General features: G+C 48.8%; 1 protein-coding gene across 3 annotated transcripts in view; it reads right to left on the bottom strand.

Moving 5' to 3' along the window:
• PDPR (pyruvate dehydrogenase phosphatase regulatory subunit) overlaps nt 1–18,376 on the bottom strand; it is a 37,706-nt gene that overhangs the window by 10,035 nt on the left and 9,295 nt on the right. For all 3 annotated transcript variants that reach the window (XM_087971782.1, XM_087971781.1, XM_087971783.1), the window contains exons 6-13: nt 15,953–16,074; nt 12,757–12,874; nt 10,249–10,398; nt 7,540–7,732; nt 5,537–5,661; nt 2,948–3,103; nt 2,728–2,861; nt 590–738 (exon numbers count right to left, since the gene is read on the bottom strand). In XM_087971782.1, the coding sequence (XP_087827908.1) occupies nt 590–738; nt 2,728–2,861; nt 2,948–3,103; nt 5,537–5,661; nt 7,540–7,732; nt 10,249–10,398; nt 12,757–12,874; nt 15,953–16,074 (1,147 nt within the window). The remainder of the gene's footprint in view (nt 1–589; nt 739–2,727; nt 2,862–2,947; nt 3,104–5,536; nt 5,662–7,539; nt 7,733–10,248; nt 10,399–12,756; nt 12,875–15,952; nt 16,075–18,376) is intronic.

Raw genomic sequence — 18,376 nt, 5'->3', positions numbered from 1 at the left:
GATCACAACAAGAGTTCTGTTTCATTTAGCAACTTTCTTGCTTGTCTCGTTTCTCAATACAATGAGCACCTTATATATACTACAACATTTCGTTCTCTAGGCTTGCACAAGGCCCCAGTTGTTTATATCACACCATCAACAGACTACTTAACATAATTTATCAGATGAACCACAGGTGATTGGCCTGACACTACAGGTTACATCACTGATCATGGTTTAAGGAAAAATATCCAGGAACACACAACACATTTTGGCTAAGCAGAGACAGAAATTCCTGGACTGTCTTCTGAATCTGTTTATATGAAATTAAAGTATGGAATGGGGAAAGATGCCTCCCCTTTCTAGTTACACTCAGGTGATTCAATTTCTCTGTACCTGCGTCCAAGCAGACAAGTGTTACATAGAAACCAAAGCCTCTCTTAAAACCACAGGGATGGTCCAGTAATATTATGAGCTGTGATCATGCAAGTGATGCCACACTGAGTTTATCATTCTGACATCATCACGGCTTCGACGAAATTCTGGGTATGGGTGGCAAGTCACCCAGAGGCCCCTCAGGCTGAATCCAGTGAGTCTCCTGAGACCTTACCTGCGTTTGTTCAGACGGGCTATGCTGCAGTCATTCTCATACCCTCCGTTGTGATTGAGCATCCCTGTATGCACAATATGCCCAACTGGCACATCCAGGTCGTTGGAGAAGAGGTACTGCAGAACTTCCAAAGCTTGTCCTCCCGTGGACTGCGGCAGGTGGGAGAAGGAACACAAAACGTCAGCACAGCTGGACAGGTGAGGCCAAGACACATCAGACGCCAGCATTTTAGTCCTCGCTGTGGCTCATCTGATGCCTATCAGCTGCAAGAAGCAACATGGTGTCCCCTGGCATGATTCTCCTGTAGAGGCATTTGGAGCCAAACTGCCTCTGACCCAGAGATAATTTGGTACCTGGATATTACCGTGTCTCCCCGAAAATACAACCTACCCGGAAAGGAAGTCCTAGCTTGATTTTTACAGGCACAACCAATATAAGCCCTATCCCCAAAATAAGCCCTAATTTAAAAAACCCCACCCACTCCAGGTGCACGGGTAAAAATTAAGCTAGGGTGGGGGCGGGGCGAACTGCCCTACTACTTCCTGAAGGCCTCTGTAGCCAATAAGAGAGCTCTGGATCGATCTGGAGCTCTCTTATTGGCTGCAGAGGCCTTCAGGAAAGCCTTGCTGGCCAAAGAAGTTCCTGAAGGCCTCTGACGGCAAAAAGGAGGCCAAGGGGTGATGCATGCAAGTGAGGTGAGTCAGTGGACGACGTTTCCCTCCCCCCACCCTGGTGCCTTGTTTGGTGGCAAATATATATATATATAACCACTAACACACCTGTCCAATGCATCTATGAACGATTTAAATAAAAATTCCACATCCAGAAGAAATTGATTTGTGAACCACTGGTTCCCAGAAACAGAAATAAAAAGAAACAAAAAAGAAGGAGCTAAAATTATGAAAAGTCCTTAGCCTTAAACCAAATTTGGCAGATCACAATGAGCTGGTATTTTGCCTTGTCTAATAATAATAATGTCTGCCTTCTTAAGGTATAGAATGGTTTCACATGTTACACAAAGTTAAGACTTGCAATTAAAAGTTTTACGCTACCTTAAATTGGTTGCATTTGCAAATGACACTAAGCAATAAAGACTTACATGCCCCGCTGTTTACTTTCACAATATGTTACTAAGCCAAAGACAAAGCCTAAAAATTTATGTCTTGGGTTTCGAAGTAAAAATGATCCTTAACTCCATTTGTTGAGAAAGTATAGTTTACTAGAAGTCAAGTGAATTACGGTAGCGTCAAACCGGAACAAAGAGTTTGCACCAGGCTTTTGCCAGTTAACTTTCCTCCCTTGGTCCCTTCCCATTTTGTGTCTCTCATGGTCCAATCAGGTTTAAGAGAGATGTTTTGGAAATGGTCACTCTACGGGTTGGCATTCTTCTCCCAGGGAACCGACCTTGGTTCTCACAGAGGAAGGTTCTCACAGTTCAGTTTCCCTTTCCCCCAGGCCCTCACCAGCCCTTCCAGCTTCCCCTCAGGTGTCATGGCCCTGGTGGAGACTGACTCTGAGGGAGAGCCGACAGGGAGTGGAGGTGTGGCTCCGGAGGTTGTGGAGGAGGCTGGGGAAGGGCAGAGGCCGGCTGAGCAGTCAGAGGAGGACCCAGGCCCATCCCCTCTCCATCCTAGGGCACGCAGGGAGGAGAGGATAAGGGAGAGACAGGTCTACGGGGGAGGAGAGGGCCTTGATCCTCTTCATGGGCTGCAGCTGTGACAACAGGATAAGAGGACGGACATGCGTATGGGCGAGTGCTGGAAACAAAGCATGGAAATATCTCTAGTTTATGGTTCCTCTCTGAGTTTGGTGTTCTTCCCAGTGTGTGTTATCTGTGGACGTCCTCCAGCCCTCATCTTGCCTGGTTTGTGTTGCGTTTTTCCTCCTCCTTGTAATTGCTTGTGTGGGAGTTTTTTTTTTTTGTCTTCTGTCAAGGATATTCGGAGCTTGGAAGCAAAGTGAAGGAATAAAAGGGGCTTCGCCGAGTTTTTGTGACTGTGTTTGTTTTGTATCCCACCCTGGGTCATCACCCCAGGCTTCATGGCAGACTGGCAGGGAAGTGGCAGTTCTGACACCCTGCAAACTAACATGGAAAGCTTGCAAATGAAAAGGAAAGCTTTGAAGGAGGACGCACTTACACTTATCTCGAACTTGGTGAACGAGGACATGTCAATGACACACACAGCCTCTTTGCAGCATTTGACCTCTGCCCCCACAATGTCAAACCAATCCGGCTTGTAAAACGTCTTGCTCTGATCCAGAGCCAGCAAATCTGAAGGAGAGGAAGCACAAGGCTCAGGACGGGCCCCCCAAACGTGGCTCCCGGGGGGTCCATCCAGGGGGAAAAACTGCTCTCACCTTTCCCTGGAGGGACAAAGAATTTTGCCCTCTCAAAGCCATGCTTCTCCATCCATCTCGCTCCTTGGGCGTCCAGCCGGTCGTAAAGGGGAGACGTGCGGAGTTGCCGGCCGGTCTGGAAATCCCAGCGGGGAACTTTTAAATCGTAGATCAGGGCTGGAGAGGGGGCCACAGAACCACAGAATCAATGTGCTGGAAGGGACACAGCGCATTATCTTCCCAGTCCAGACAGAATATCCTTTTACAATTGTCCAAATACCCAGATGAAACTTTTGACAGAAAAACAAAAGGCCTCCAGGATATCAATCTAAATTCAAGAAGCTCCTTGAACTACTTTTGGATTTGGAAAAAAAATGTTCCTTCTGCTTTCTCTAACATTGATCTAATGTGTGGAGTCCAAGGTTTTCTCTGAACTTGGTTGCTTTCCTGTAGACCAGGGTGTCAACCTTGGCACTTTAAGACTTGTGGACTTCAACTCCCAGAATTCCTCAGCCAGCAAAGCTGGCTGAGGAATTCTGGGAGTTGAAGTCCACAAGTCTTAAAGTTGGCAAGCTTGGACACCCCTGCTGTAGACGTTTCAAGGCCTAATTAGGTAACATCTCCCCAGCACAATGCTCAGAGCTTCAGAGAGCGCACCAAGGACTCCGCGATTCAATCTTGAGCTACATTTTTTTCTTCTATAGGTACTTTTCTAATCTCTTAAGCCAATTTAGGTAGTCAGAAAGAAAAGCGCATCATTTCTTACTTCCTCTCATTATGACCTATGGCCGTGAGGGTGAACCTATGGCACGGGTGCCACAGGTGGCACGCAGAGCCATTTGTGCGGGCACACGAGCCACAGCCAAACTTACCTGCACTGCTCATACGCGCGCCTCCCGGCTGACTTTCGGCCCATTTGAGGCCATTTTTGCCCTCGCGGAAGCTTGAGGGAAGCCTCTGCAGCCTTCGGTGGCAGAAAAACAGGCCCATTTCGTCACTTCCTGTATTTCCAGAAATACCGGAAGTGACAAAACGGGCCCATTTTTCAGCCTCCAAAGGCTGCAGAGGCTTCCCTCAAGCATCTGGGAGTCTGAAAAAGGCCTCAAACAGGCCAAAAATCAGCCGGGAGACGCACAGTGCAGGTAAGGAGAGGCGGGGTTGGGGATCGCATGAGCATGTATTGGAGGGGGGGGCTGCACGCATTGCCTTCTGGGTGCTGGCATGCGAGTGCGCACACACAAGTGCGCGCACAATTTTCGGCACAGCAGCCCAAAAAGATTAGCCACCACTGACCTATGGTGTAGCTTTACTTTTATAATAAGGTTTCCACTGATCATGTCTGGCTTTAAATTGAAGCCAGGATGTTCAGCCGGTCTGAACAACTGAAAGCCAACCATGTTTAATATGAACCTTCCTAAAAACAGGAGGAGAAGGTGATTTTCCCCAAGAGGTTCCAAACCACTTAATTCTACGCAAAAGGCCAAGAGTTTTGCTTGCTCTTTCTTGGCAATACAGTAATAATAATAAGCTAACACCAATAGTGGGCACCTTGGGTGCAATCCCAAAACATCCAGAATCTCAGCTAACATAATTTGAATATCGGCATTGACAAAATCATCACCAGTCAATTGCAAAAGGCAGCCGACCAGCTTACATCCTGAGGCGATATCATCAAGCAACAACGTTTTCCTATCCCAGATCCTTTGGAAGGACTCGATGGGTGGACAAAAATGCCACATCCAGTCTCAGCATTTGGTGGACTGTGCAACCAGTGAAAATAATAATGAAACATTTCCACCCATTGAGAAACACCTTCCATAGTCTTGAGCTTCCTGGCACGGCTGTTCTAAGAGCCTCTTTAGCCAGGCATGATATTCCCCTCTGAAAAAAAAATCGGGGTCGGCCAAAAGAGACCCCGCGCCACGTGCCAAGAAATCGCACACACAACACCAACGCTACACACCCTTCCTTTCCAGCCGGTCAGGTGTGGATCAGCTCCGGAGCTGGGCAACCGCTTCCCTGGTGGCGGGGCCGAGACCACCGCCCGGGGAGCGCCCGCTGCTTTCCCTCGCCAGGGCCGGGTGGTGGCGTGTTGCCCTGTGCCGCGTGGCCCCTGCCTGGCAGCGTGCTTCTCAGCACGAAGCAGCCAGGTTGCCCAAGGAGCCCGGCCGGCCAGGCGAGGGGAAGGCAGCGAGGACCAAGAGCGCTGGGAGGCAGAGATTCGGCCGAGGCCGTCAGACGGAGAGATGGCTGGTCTGCTCCGGTGCCGCTGCTGCCGTTGCAAAGCCCCGCCGCGGCTCCTTTTTGCCTTTCCCTTCCCGAGGCAACGCGGGACTGGAGCCGCGCGGAGCCGTGCCGGTGGTAGCAACTCCTGACTCAGGGCCTCCAAGGGGAGGGGAAGGAGGAGAAGAAGTGGGGGGAAAGGGTGGGGGGGGGGGCAATTCCCAAAAAAATCAGAATTCTGATTTTAATTGGAAGAATATCATGTCTGTTTAACAAATGAACCACCAGCTACCAAGCAGGAAACTGGCGCAGCCCCTTGCCCACCTCCATGAGCCCCATGGCGAGTCCATGGAAGACGAGAGGCAGGCAAACTTCGGGGCTACTTACGCATCACTTCCATGACCCGATGACGGAGGAAAGTACGGCTGCTCTGCAGAGCTCCAAAGCGCTTCAGGTCCAAGGGCCAGACGTTGTCGGAAGGGTAGCCATTCACCATCCATTCGGCCAGGTACCTGTTATCAAAAATACACAGAGCTGGAAAGAGGCTGTGGGAGGCTATCAAGTCCGTCCATTTGCAGCACAAATTCGCATCAGAGCACCCTCCTGACAGGTGGCTTTTGAATCTCCTGAAGATATCCAGAAAACCCATCACCCCAAGTCACAGATTCCAAACCGCACAAATGAGAAATGCGAGGACAACCGTAAAAGGAACTCAGAAAGGTCAACCAGAGGTCCCAACCCTAAATAGCCACTTTGGGGCAGCATCTCAGAATGGTCAGCAATGCCACTTTTTGCAAAGAAGGAAGAAACTACGGAAGAAAAAAGAAAAAGGGACGTATCCACGATCTGATTTTATACTTATCCATGTCACGTATCTAGAAAAAAAATGTGATTCAACCACTTTGAAAACTGAATAAAGAAAAACAGTATGCATATCTCTATATATAAAAACAAAATACCCCTCACACGTCTTCACAAAATCTCCAGGATTGTAAAGCCTACAAACTTGAAATTTGGCACTCATGTTCCTCTTGGCTTCTAGGTGCTCACTAAGAAAGGATTTTTCCAAATGACCATCAGAGCATCAGTATTTCCTATATTATTATTAACACGCTCTGATGCTAAGGAGTTCTACTCCCCCTCCCCAACTGAAAAGAAATCTTGTTCCAAATACAAAACACAAGCAGAGGAGTTTCAGTTTCACAGCAGCAGCAAGCACCTTTAGTACAGAACAGTTGAGCTAAGCCACGCCCAGGCTCCTTGCTGTCTCCTTGCTCACACAGCAAATACTCTTTCAGTTTCCAAACAGCCCTCAACTCCCTCACACACTGACAGGATGCTAGCCAGATGAATACCGATGGATGCTGGTAGGCAGAGGCAGAATTTCCCCACCCCCCTTATTTTCCTCCCCAAAAACTAAGCCTGACCACATAGTTTCGTAGCAAAGCATGGGTATCGAGCTAGTGTTAAAATAGGAATGTCAGTTGTAAATATCTTTACATCTCATAAACAAGTCAGAATAATAGTCCAGTGATGAAGCTCCCAACTTCTGAAGGCAACTTCTCCATTGGCTGATTAGTCCATGAAGTCTTACTAGCCTTCTATTTTAAAAAGGGTTGTGAAAGTATAGTGATGTAGGACAGAGGCCCCCGCAACCTTTTGGGCACCAGAGACCAGTTCCGTGGAGAGGTTTTTCTTTGGACTGGAGGGTTTTGTGGGCTGCCTGCATCTTTGCTTGTTTGCGTGGCCCAGTTTCTGGCATGTCGCAGCCCGATGCCAGTCCACGGACCAGGAGTTGGGGACCCCTGATATAGGATATTAGCCTTTCAGGAAGTTAAGAAAAAAAAAGGAAAGGAGTCCTTGAGGATTTTACTCCACTCAAATATAAGGGGCAGCGCTCATATAAATATAAGGGGCTTGGCTAGTCTAGTGAAGAGAAGGACCAGGGGAGACAGGAGAGCATCTTCCAATATTTGAGGGGTTGCCACAGAGAGGAGGAGGGGGGTCAAGCTATTCTCCAAGGCCCCCGAAGGCCAGACAAGGAATAATGGATGGAAACTGAACAAGGAGAGACTCAACCTGGAAATAAGGATAAATTTTCTGAGAACAATCAACCCATGGAACAGAAGTTGCCTTCAGAAGTTGTGGGAGCTTCATCCCTGGAGGCTTTCAAGAAGAGGCTGGACTACCAGAAATGGTGTAGGGTCTCCTGCATGGGTGGGAGGTTGGACTAGGTGACCTACAAGGTCCCTTCCAACTCTGATTGTCGTAAAGGCTGCTCATCTCCATTTCAGTAAGTTAAGAACTGGGGGGGGGAAATATCATTTTCCTAGGTAGAAACCACCCCCAAGTTTTCCCTCCCCTCCCCGATAGGAAATGAGTCCACTTACTTGCCTGCTCCACCTCCAAAAGAAGTACCAGCCGCATTCATTCCTGCTAGGACGAAGTAGCCCTGCCTGGTGGGGGATTCTCCCATGATGCACCGCATGTCTGGAGTAAAGGATTCTGGGCAGTTCACCAGCTGCATGATCTCCAGGGCCTCCATATCCGGCATCCTCCTCAGCAAGGCACTCAGCAGTGGCTCTGATCCCCCCCCAAGGCAGAGCAGACAATTATCTCCGCCCATGGCAGAGAAAAGAGGGGATATGTCCCTTCTCCCACCCCCCCAAGAGTGGGCCAGGCCTCCAACAAGGACCCTTTAGCACAAAGCATGTTTCTACTCCAGCCTGCCTTCTACAGGTAGTCGACTTACAACAGTACAAGTACTTACAGACCGTTCAAAGTTACAACGGCACTGAAAAAACAGAGTTATGACCGTTTTTCACACTTAACGACCGCTGCAGCATCCCCATGGTCATGGGATCAATATTTGGATGCTTAGCAACTGACTCATATTTGTGACGGTTGCTTGGTGTTTTGCCATTTTTTTGTCTCTTGATTGCGTCTGTTAATTCCATCATTGTTATTCTTTCTTCTAATGCTGCTTTAACTGTTTCCAGTACTGTAGATAACTGCTTTTTCTAAAAATTGTTTTATTTTTTTCTTCTGGAATTGCCTCTTGGTCATGTAGTTTTTCATAATAGTTTTGAATTATTTTCTTTTTTATCATCATTTCAATGGGAAAGTGTCCCTTTATCGTCTATTAGTTGATAAATCGGTTTCTTTTCTTTCTCCTTTTTCAATCTATGTGCCAACCATCTTCCTGGCTTGTTTGCATTCTTTTAAAAAAATTGTTTAGATCTTTTAATGTTTTGTGCTAGTTCTTCTTTATCCATTAAATTCAATTCATGTTTTTTTAAGTCCATTTGGTTTTTTTATATTCTTTTTTGTGGATCTTTTTGTAATTCCCTGTCTAGCTTTCTATATTCCTCTTCTAATTTCTTTTGAACTTGCCTCTTCTTTTTATTTCTCTTTCCCACATATGTTATAGTTAGTCCTCTAATACAGTGGTCCCCAACCTTTTTTGTACCAGGGACCAGTTTCAAGCACAAACACTTTTTCAAGGACCGGGGGGGGGGGGGGAATCCGAGTTTGGTGGTTTGCTTGCAGACGTTTCATTACCTGACTAGGTAACATCTGATGTTGTTACCTAGTCGGGTAATAAAACGTCTGCCAGCAAACCACCAAGTTCAGGGAGCGCCTCGGCCCTGCCTCCCTCAGCCCCATCCCTCAGGTGTCTGCCTCCCTCCCTCCCTCAGGTGTCTGCCTCGTTCCTCTCTCAGTCACTCTATCGCTCCTACAGCAGCCCAGGAAGAAACTGCTTCAAAGAAGCCGGGGGTGGGGGGTGGTGGCTTTTCCTGTCGCCGCAGCTCCTCCGAAGCGCCCGTTTACCCCCACCCCGCCCGCCCGCCCGCGCGCGGTTCAACCCAGTGCTCCGTTCTGCCTGCCTGCCTGCCTTCTTCATTTCAGAGCAGCTTCGGCTGATAAAAAGAGGCGAATAGTTATTATTCTCAGCCGAAGCTGCTCCGAAACGAAGAAGGCAGGCAGGCAGAACGGAGCACTGAATTGAAGCGCGGGCGGGCGGGCGGGGGTAAACGGGCGCTTCGGAGGAGCTGCGGTGACAGGAAAAGCCCCCGGCTTCTTTGAAGCAGTTTCTTCCTGGGCTGGTGGAGCAGCGAGAGAGCGACTAAGAGAGGAACGAGGCGGGAGGAAACCGAAGCTGCTGAGCCAGAGAGCAGGACAGGCTTCGGTTGCTTCCTCCCTCCCCTTCTTTCATTTGTGTCCTTGATCCCCGATCCCAGCAGCATTCACCGAAGGCGAAGAAAGCCGCCATTTTTTTTTCTTTGTGGCCCGGTACAGAGTGCTCCACGGACCGGGACCGGTCCGCGGCCCGGTGGTTGAGGACCCCTGCTCTAATATATACCTTTGCTGTGTCCCATACATTCTGTAATGAGGTTTTCTTCTTTTCTATTCTTCTTAAAGAAAAAGTCCAGTTCTCTTTCCATAGATTGAATCAATTCTTTCTTTCAACATTGATTCATTGTCCACCTCGTCTTCTTTTTCTGTCCCATCCATGTAATTTTTATCAGATTGTGATCTGCCCAAGTGCTTGTTTCAATCTTTATTTCTTATACAGTATATTAGATGTTATCTCTGCTGACATCCACATCATTATCTATTCTAGAGCAAGACATATGTCTATTGGAATAGAATGTCTATTGATTTTTCTCAGGATGTATTTCTCACCAAGCCTAATTCTTCGACCATTTTGAAACAAGTTTTTGGGAGTGTTTTCCTAGCTTTCTTATTTATTTTTCTAGTTTTATAGTCCAATTTCACATCCATGATAACACTGAAGTCTCCTACTATACATATCCAATTGTGCATAAGTGTACCATCATGCCTACCGTCCCTGTCCTATTGTCCCCATTTATTCATACCTATTTCTTGTATTCATACTCATGTCTATTCTTATACCTATTATCTTGAAAGTGGTTGACAAATCAGATCAAGTCAAGTCAATAAATAAATAAATAAATAAATTCCCGAGCCAGCTAGAATGCTGGCTCGAGAATTCTGGGAGTTGAAGTCCGTAAGTCATAAGGGGTCCATCGTTTCCCCCACCCCTCTGCTTTACACCAATGGTCTGGCCGCCTTACCAAAGTGATCCCAGTCCTCCTGCAAGTTTTGTATCTCCAGCTGATTCTTGCCCTCAGTGAAAATAGGCTTGGGGTTCTTCTCAAAGCCACCCGAGAGGATGCCCCCCTGCCAGCTGCGGATGTAGATCCTCCCATCGAGGTCCACAATAGCTGCGGAGGAGAGAAGCAAAGGCTTGAACCCGGGGAGAACAACAGGATGCAGAGGGGGGAGGAGGGGGGAAACCAACCGAAAACAGAGAGGAGGGGGCTAAGGGCGCCACTGCACCCAGGATTCCTGCACCCAGGGCCTGGCTGCCTCCTCACACAGCCCAGGTGAAGAGAAGAAGGGCTGCTGGTGCCAGATCTTCTCTGGCAAAGGGAATCCCAGCAGGAACCCATCTAGGTGTGATACCCCTGGGAAGCTCTGGTGCTGCTCTCTGCTCAAACAAGGCCGCTTCAAAGTGTCAGCACAAGCACAGGGAGCCCCCAAAACTTTATATTCACTCTTCTCCAGAGCAGCTGGGTGTTCTGGCCTCAGCTTCCCCAAAAAGCACTGAGCCGACTCTTTGTCTCGGCAAAACCCCTTTTACTAAATGAAGGTGAATTTCTTGCATTCACTTTTAGCCAAAGGCCTGGCCAACAGTCTTTCAAGGGTGTAATTAGGAGCACAGACCTTATCTAGCCAAGTAAATATTTCCAAACGCAGTGCTGACAAGGAAGGACTCAGCACAGAGTCTCTGAGATGTACAGACAGATCTTCACACTGCTGCAATGAACGAATTGTTCCTGCAAAAGCCCCTTCCCCTTTTGCTCCCCTTTCAATCCCTATGGGAGGGGTCATTCAACGTCCACCAGTGGCTTTACTCCCACGTCAACTCTTAGTTCGTAATTGTTCTTCTTTTGGCAGCTCTGCGCATGCGCAGGCCGGGAACCGGCTCCAGCTGCTCCTCCACCTCACTGCTGTCTGAGCCCTCAGGCAGCTGACAGCTGCCAGCCTGCCCTGGCCCCATCTCTGCCTCTGACTCAAAGCCCTCATCTGAGCCTTCCCCAGACTCCAGGACTGGCCCAGGTTCCTCCCCAACCTCCTCACTGTCCGATTCTGCTGCCAGCTTCGTCAGCCACTGGCAGGCCACAACACTGGGGGCTTCTTCAGAACCACAGCTATTGGGCTGAGGTTCTCCTCAACAATAGAATAGCACTTAGACTTATGTATCACTTCACAGTGCTTTACAGCCAAGCGGTTTACAATGTCAGCCTCTTGCCCCCAACAGTCTGGCTCCTCATTTTACCCTCCTTGGAAGGATAGAAGGCTGAGTCAACCTTGAGCCTGGTGAGATTCGAAATGCTGGCAGTTGGCAGAATGAGCCTGCAATATTACATTCTAACCACTGTGCATCATGGACGGATGGATGGGCAATAACAATAGCACTTAGACTTATATACCACTTTATAGTGCTTTCCAGCCCTCTCTAAGCAGTTTACAGAGTCAGCCTCTTGCCCCCAACCATCTGGGTCCTCGGAAGAACGGAAGGCTGAGTCAACCTTGAGCCTGGTGAGAATCGAACTGCCAAACTGCTGGCAGCCAGTTTCAACAAGCTTCAGGGAAGCGAAGAATCTTCTCTAAATAGAATCAGGCCTTGCCCAATACTGTCCTGTATTTAGGTCTCAGGTCAAGGCCTTTTACGCCTGTTCGTGCCCTTTAACTCAGGGATGTTGTTGTGGCCTGTTGGTTGCCGGCCCCTCCAGCAGCCAAATCAGAGGAGGAAGCATGGGAATAAGGGTCAGCATCAAGGCAACTGAGAGCTCCGAGGGGGAAAGGGGAATGGAGCTGGCAGAGAGAGAGAGGCAGAGCCTGGGCCACCCGTCAGCCCTCAGATGGAGAGTCAGCAGCCCCCAGGCCTGGAGTGGCTGATGAGGAAGAGGAGGAACAGCAGGGTCCAGTGCCTGACGCATGGATGCACAGAAGGCAGAGGAGAGGAGAGCAGTGGAAATCTATGGGCCAGTCCTTGGGACGGAAGAGCCACCGCTGCTAGCGAGGCCCCATCTTAGCTCTGGGGATAAAAGGCAGGGGGCAGAGATGAACAGATGTGGCAGACAATTATTCATCTCCCCTGCCGGACAGACTTGTTAGCCTGCGTTGAGAGAGAAACTTTTTGCCGGGGATAAAGGAATCATTGCTTCAACTACAGAGGGTTTGGGGAAGCTGGGTTAGAACAGATGTCCAACCTTGGCAACTTTAAGATTTGTGGACTTCCAAGTCCCAGAAGTCCACAAGTCTTAAAAGTTGCCAAGGTTGGATACCCCTACTTTTAACTCAAAAGACAAGAAATCGGTGGTGCTCCAAGTGTCCAACTGGCAGACCGTCAGCCTGTGTCCAAGCCCCCTGTCCCTGGAGCTGATGGGCCCTGAACATCTGGAGCACCTGGAGCTTCCAACCTTTGCTTTGCATATGGGACACCAAGCACCCCTGGCCTGCCATTGTGCCAAAGGCCAAGCACCTGTAAGACAGCGCAAGAGAAGGTTCCTCACTTGGAGTGCTACTCTCCAGGGGGGTCTTCAGGGGGTGCGTCAGAAGGTAGAAGTGCTCGCAGGCATGCAGCGGGATGCTGACTGGCGCCTCGCTGGAAAGGCCGAGCTCGTAAGCCCACTGAAAGCAAAGAAGAAGGAATTTTAAAAAAAACCAAAAAACAAAGGGCAGATTTTACATCTACAAGGCTCATTCTTCAACTTGTGTTGCCCTATCTCAAAGAATCATTTCAACCCAGTTTAAATGCAGGAATAAAAGGTACCATAATAAGAAACCCAAAGCCCCACATTGTATAGGAACAAATAAAAACCCAGAAAATTTAGAAGTATATGTAAGTTGGTTTGTAACCTCGAGGACTGGAAACAACTGTTAATTTTCAATATTTTGTTCCAAAGGGACACTTGCATTTATAATCCATTAGGAATTTCTTTTATTAAACTGAAACTATGGAAACTAAATGCGAGTAAAATAATCCTTAACCAAAGTGCTTCAGAACACTTTTTATGTTGTGTTAAATTTTCAGGCAGTGCTATTTCCCATATTTTTAGATATCATTGATGTAAAGAAAGGGTGTTTTGCTATAGTGAACTTGGCAGCTAATAACAAACACAATTTATTTTTTTTAGGCTTCATCGTAAGGACTTGGGAAAAATTAACAGTAAGATTGGGTTAGAATGGCTTATCCATTTTAATTGCTTCTTTATTTTTTTTAAATTCAAGTAGAACAAGTAGATATCAACTTCAGAAATAGTAATATGGAATATGATGGTTACAGTCTTTCCAGATCAATCTAGAATTACTGTCATTTTAAGAAGAAGCTTTCATACCATCTATAAACTCTTTTTGATCAATTCTGGGATTTGCTCTATTACAGGGGAAATTTAGTTACCGTATTTGCCGGCGTATAAGACGACTTTTTTGCCCTGAAAAAGATGCCTCCAATTGGGGGTCGTCTTATATGCCGGGTCGTCTTATACGCCGGCAAATAGTAATTGGGAAGCACTGCGGCTGCCCGCGGCTGAGGCACTTTGCGCACCGTGGAAGCGAATCCCGTGAAGCCGAAAGGAGCAGCCAGCCTTCTCCCAGCTCCCAAGGAAGCGAGGCTCGCACCGCCCGAGCTCCGCTGAGGTATCCGGCTGGGGCTGTCAGGAGTTGTTACCGCTGGCGCGGCTCCGCGCGGCTCCAGTCCGCGTTGCCTCGGGAAGGGAAAGGCAAAACCAGGAGCCGCTGCTGCCATTGCAAAGCGCCGCCGCGGCTCTTCCTTTTGCCTTTCCTTCCCGAGGCAACGCGGGACTGGAGCCGCGCCAGCGGTAACAACTCCTGACAGCCCCAGCCGGATACCTCAGCGGAGCCCGGGCGGTGCGAGCCTCGTTTCCTTGGGAGCTGGGAGAAGGCTGGCTGCTCCTTTCGGCTTCACGGGATTCGTTTCCACGGTAGACAAAAGTGCCTCAAAAAAAAAAAGTGCAAAAGTGGAAGGCGTGCGGAAGAGGGGGCGAGTATATAACAAACTATATTTTGAGTGGGAATGTTGGGGGGTCGTCTTATACGCCGGGTCGTCTTATACGCCGGCATATAAGGTAATGAGATTCTTATTGTTGCCAAAGAAACAGCAGTGATAATATATCTGATATGTAGTACAAGGAAGAAAGATTGCAGGATGGATATAAACAATTGCCTGGGAAGAAGTACAAGGATCTGTTCTTTACACCTCTTGTCACCAGAGACAAAATACATAAGGAACAAGTTATTTGCTATTTTGTTTTACAGCCTGCTTTTCAACCGGTGTTGCATACAGTTAGTAAATATTGGGTAATATGGTTTAACACTCGCTGAGCACAATTCTGCATAATTAGTGCTGATCACAGAACCCAAACAGAAGAGAGAAAAACAGACAGATAACCTTCCCATGAGCCCCTTCCGGTCTTCTGGCAACTATATGCCTGCAACAAGGAGCCATTCACACACCATCCACTCGCCCCCTGCCCTCGATCTCACCAGCCACACCATTTAGCACAACTGCAACTGAGTCTAAACCAGGAGAGAAGCAACCTGGAATTAAGGAGAAACTTCCTAACAGAGAGGAAAATTAACCAGTGGAACAGCTGGCCACCAGAAATCTTGGGCGCTCCATTATTTATATTTTTAAGAAGAATCTAGACCAGGGGTCTGCAACCTGCAGCTCTGGAGCCACAGGCGGCTCTTTTGGCCCTCTGCTGCGGCTCCCTATCAGCTGACCCCACCATTGGCTGGGTGGGAGTGAGTGATCTCCAGTTGGCCACATGCCCATCCGGTCACACCGGTTGTTATAAATTATTGGCTCCCGGGGTTTTCTTTTCTATGGGAAACGGGTCCAAGTGGCTCCTTGAGTGTTTAAGATTAAAGACCCCTGATCTAGACAGTCACTTATCTGAAATGCTACCAGTTCTCCTGCATGAGCAGGGGGCTGGACTAGAAGACCTCCAAGGTCCCTTCCAGCTCATTCTATTCTATTCCCCATCTAATGACATGAGCAACTTGCCAACTTGAACAAGTGCCTCTCGTTCATTGCATAAAAGGCCCAGCCACGTAATATCTGCTCGATAAGTCTCCTTTGGCAGGCAGTCTCAGAACCCCCCAAAGCCGTGATGGCGAACCTATGGCACACGTGCCACAGGTAGCACGCAGAGCCATTTGTGCCGGCACGCGAGCTGCAGGCAAATTTACCTCACTGGGCATGCGCATGCCTCACAGCTGATTTTCAGCTGGTTTGAGGCCTTTGTCGGCCTCCCAGAGACTCGAGGAAGGCTTCCGCAGGCCGAAAACTAGCCCTGTTTCGTCACTTCCTGTTTTTCCGAAAATACTGGAAGTGACGAAACGGGGCTAGTTTTCGGCCTGCAAAGCCTGCAGAAGTCTGCAGAAGCTTTCCTCAAGCCTTTGGGAGGCCAAAAAGGCCTCAAACTGGCCGAAAATCAGCTGTGAGATGCAGTGCAGGTAAAGGGGCGGCAGGGGGTGGGTGGGTGGGTGGAGAGGCACCCAGAAGGCAATGCATAGGGGTGTGGGGAGGGCGTGCATTGCCTTCTGGGTGCTGGCATGTGAGCGTGAGTGTGCAAGTGCGCACACAATTTTTGGCACAGGAGCCCAACATCTGCCCCAAAGAGAATACCCAGACACAGTCAGGCTGACAAGCCCTTCAGCCCCACGGTCCAATCAGGGCCTCACCTGCCCAGCACAGTTGACGAAGTAGGAGCACTCAATCATCCCTCTGTCCGTCTCCACTCCAGTTACGCAGCCCTTCTGGCCCAGGACGTGGATGACACTGGTTCGTTCGTGGATTTGAACCCCTGGGGAGACAACAGCGGAGAGGAAGTTGGGTGATCTCTGGTGATCCACTGCAAGGGAAAGCTGCAAAGAACCTGGTCTTTCACTATCATTCTTGGCCCTGCTCACCCCAAAGTGCCACACGGCAAGGAACACAACTCAACAGAAACACAACTCAACGGAGCCTCACCGCCATTCATGCTCCTTGACAAGCACAGTTTGACAAACGGAATGCTGCCTTCAAAAGGATATCACCTCACAGCAAGGTACCTTGACACAGAAATAGGCAGAAGCCACGCTCCAGTCCTGCCCAGAAATCTTGAGCAAACTCTGCCAGAATCAGTAAAGACTAATTTTGATCTGACCCAAAAGGACAGTTCTGGGGCTCTTAAACAAAGGTGGGGAGTTTGTGGACAGGATCACTGCTCCAGAACTTCATCTGCAGGCAAGAAGTCCCCTTTGCGGCATTCAAAACGAAGGCAACGTAAGGAATTCAGCTACAGCAATGAAGCAAAATGCAGGATAATTACACAGCCCGGGTGGCGCAGTGGTTAGAAGGCAGCATTGCAGGCTGATTCTGTCGACTGATGCTGACCGGTTGAAGGTTGACTCAGCCTTCCTTCCTTCTGAGGTGGGTAAAATGAGGACCCAGATTGTTGAGGGACAATAGGCTGACTCTGTCAACCACTTAAGAGAGGGCTGAAAAGCACTGTGAAGCGGTATATAAGTCTATGTGCTATTGCTATTACTGAGGTTAGTTTAGCAATAGCACTTAGTTTAGCAATAGCACTTATACCGCTTTACAGTGCTTCACATCCCTCTCTAAGCTGTTTACAGAGTCAGCCTCTTGCCCCCAACAATCTGGGTCCTCGTTTTACCCACCTCAGAAGGACGGAAGGCTGAGTCAACCTGGAGCCTGGTGAGATTCGAACTGCCAAACTGCTGGCAACCAGCAGTCAGTAGAAGGAGCCTGCAGTACTGCACTCTAACCATTGCGCCACGGTGGCTTAAGTTAAGCCTTAACTTAAGAGTTTTTCTGCACCTAAAAGGCCCACTTAGCACAGAGCTCTTTGGCCTACCAGAGTTACTAGTGTGGCCAATGGGGCTGTACCACCACTGAACAGGGATGGACTCAACATTCAGCCTCTTGGAAGTGGTGGGGAGATATGGGACACTGTCATGGTTTGTAACTGATTTTATGTCACAAATAAGCAAACAGCATTTAGGGTAATGAGCTAAGATTTCTTAAAAAAACAACAACACATGGGTCCAAGAAAGCCACCAGGGTTGTTTTGCAAGAGCCACGGTGGCGCAGTGGTTAGGGTGCAGTACTGCAAGGCTACTTCTGCTGCCTGCCAGCTGCCTGCAATTTGGCAGTTCAATTCTCACCAGGCTCCAGGTTGACTCAGCCTTCCGTCCTTCCCAGGTGGGTAAAATGAGGACTCAGATTGTTGGGGGCAACAGGCTGAGTCTGTAAACCACACAGAGAGGGCTGGAAAGCACTGTGAAGCTAAGTGCCACTGCTATTGCCCTTCCATCCATCCATCCATCCAATCATCTATCCATGGTGTGCAGTGGTTAGAGTGCAGTACTGCAGGCTATTTCTGCTGACTGTCAACTGCCAACAGTTCAGCAGTTCAAATCTCACCAGGCTCAAGGTTGACTCAGCCTTCCGTCCTTCCCAGGTGGGTAAAATGAGGAGCCAGATTGTTGGGGGGCAAGAGGCTGACTCTGTAAACCACTTAGAGAGGGCTGGAAAGCAGTACACAAGTCTAAGTGCCACTGCTATCTTCAGATTCTGTGGGACTTCTTGATCCAAGCAAGGCCATCTGATATGGCCTCCTCTTGCTCACTACGAACAGCACAATGCTTCTTTGAAAAACAGCAGCCCTCTGCAATGCCAACTTCAATTCACACCATGTTGTGATGTCAATGTCCTTTGTTGTCACTAAAGGGTGAAGGAGGGCTCCTAAAAGCCTACAGGAGGCCACCTTCTCCAGTGAGGTTCCTCCAGAGACAACAGTATTCAACTCTCACAATCTCTTGCCCAGGGGGTGTCCAACCTTGGCACTTTGTTGGCTGAGGAATTCTGGGAGTCGAAGTCCACAAGTCTTAAGGTGGCCGGGTTTGGAGCCCCAATACCATCAAAGACAAGACACTTTCAAGCCAGAGAAAGGTCTTCTCCACCACAATGCTCTGACCCTTTTACTTGCAAAGTCCCAGAATTAACCTGCAACCCAACCCCTTGAAGCCATACATGCAGGGCTGGGCTTTTTCGTGCCACTCCAGTCAACAGTGACGAGAGATCCTGCCCTCTGCCCAAGA

This window comes from Notechis scutatus, chromosome 9 (assembly GCF_049901735.1).
Source record: "Notechis scutatus isolate UNSWTSFEM ecotype Mainland chromosome 9, rNotScu1.2, whole genome shotgun sequence".
Classification (NCBI taxonomy): Eukaryota; Metazoa; Chordata; class Lepidosauria; order Squamata; family Elapidae; genus Notechis; species Notechis scutatus.
The sequence above is the reverse complement of the archived record's forward strand: the minus strand, read 5'-3'. Positions and strand labels throughout refer to the sequence as shown.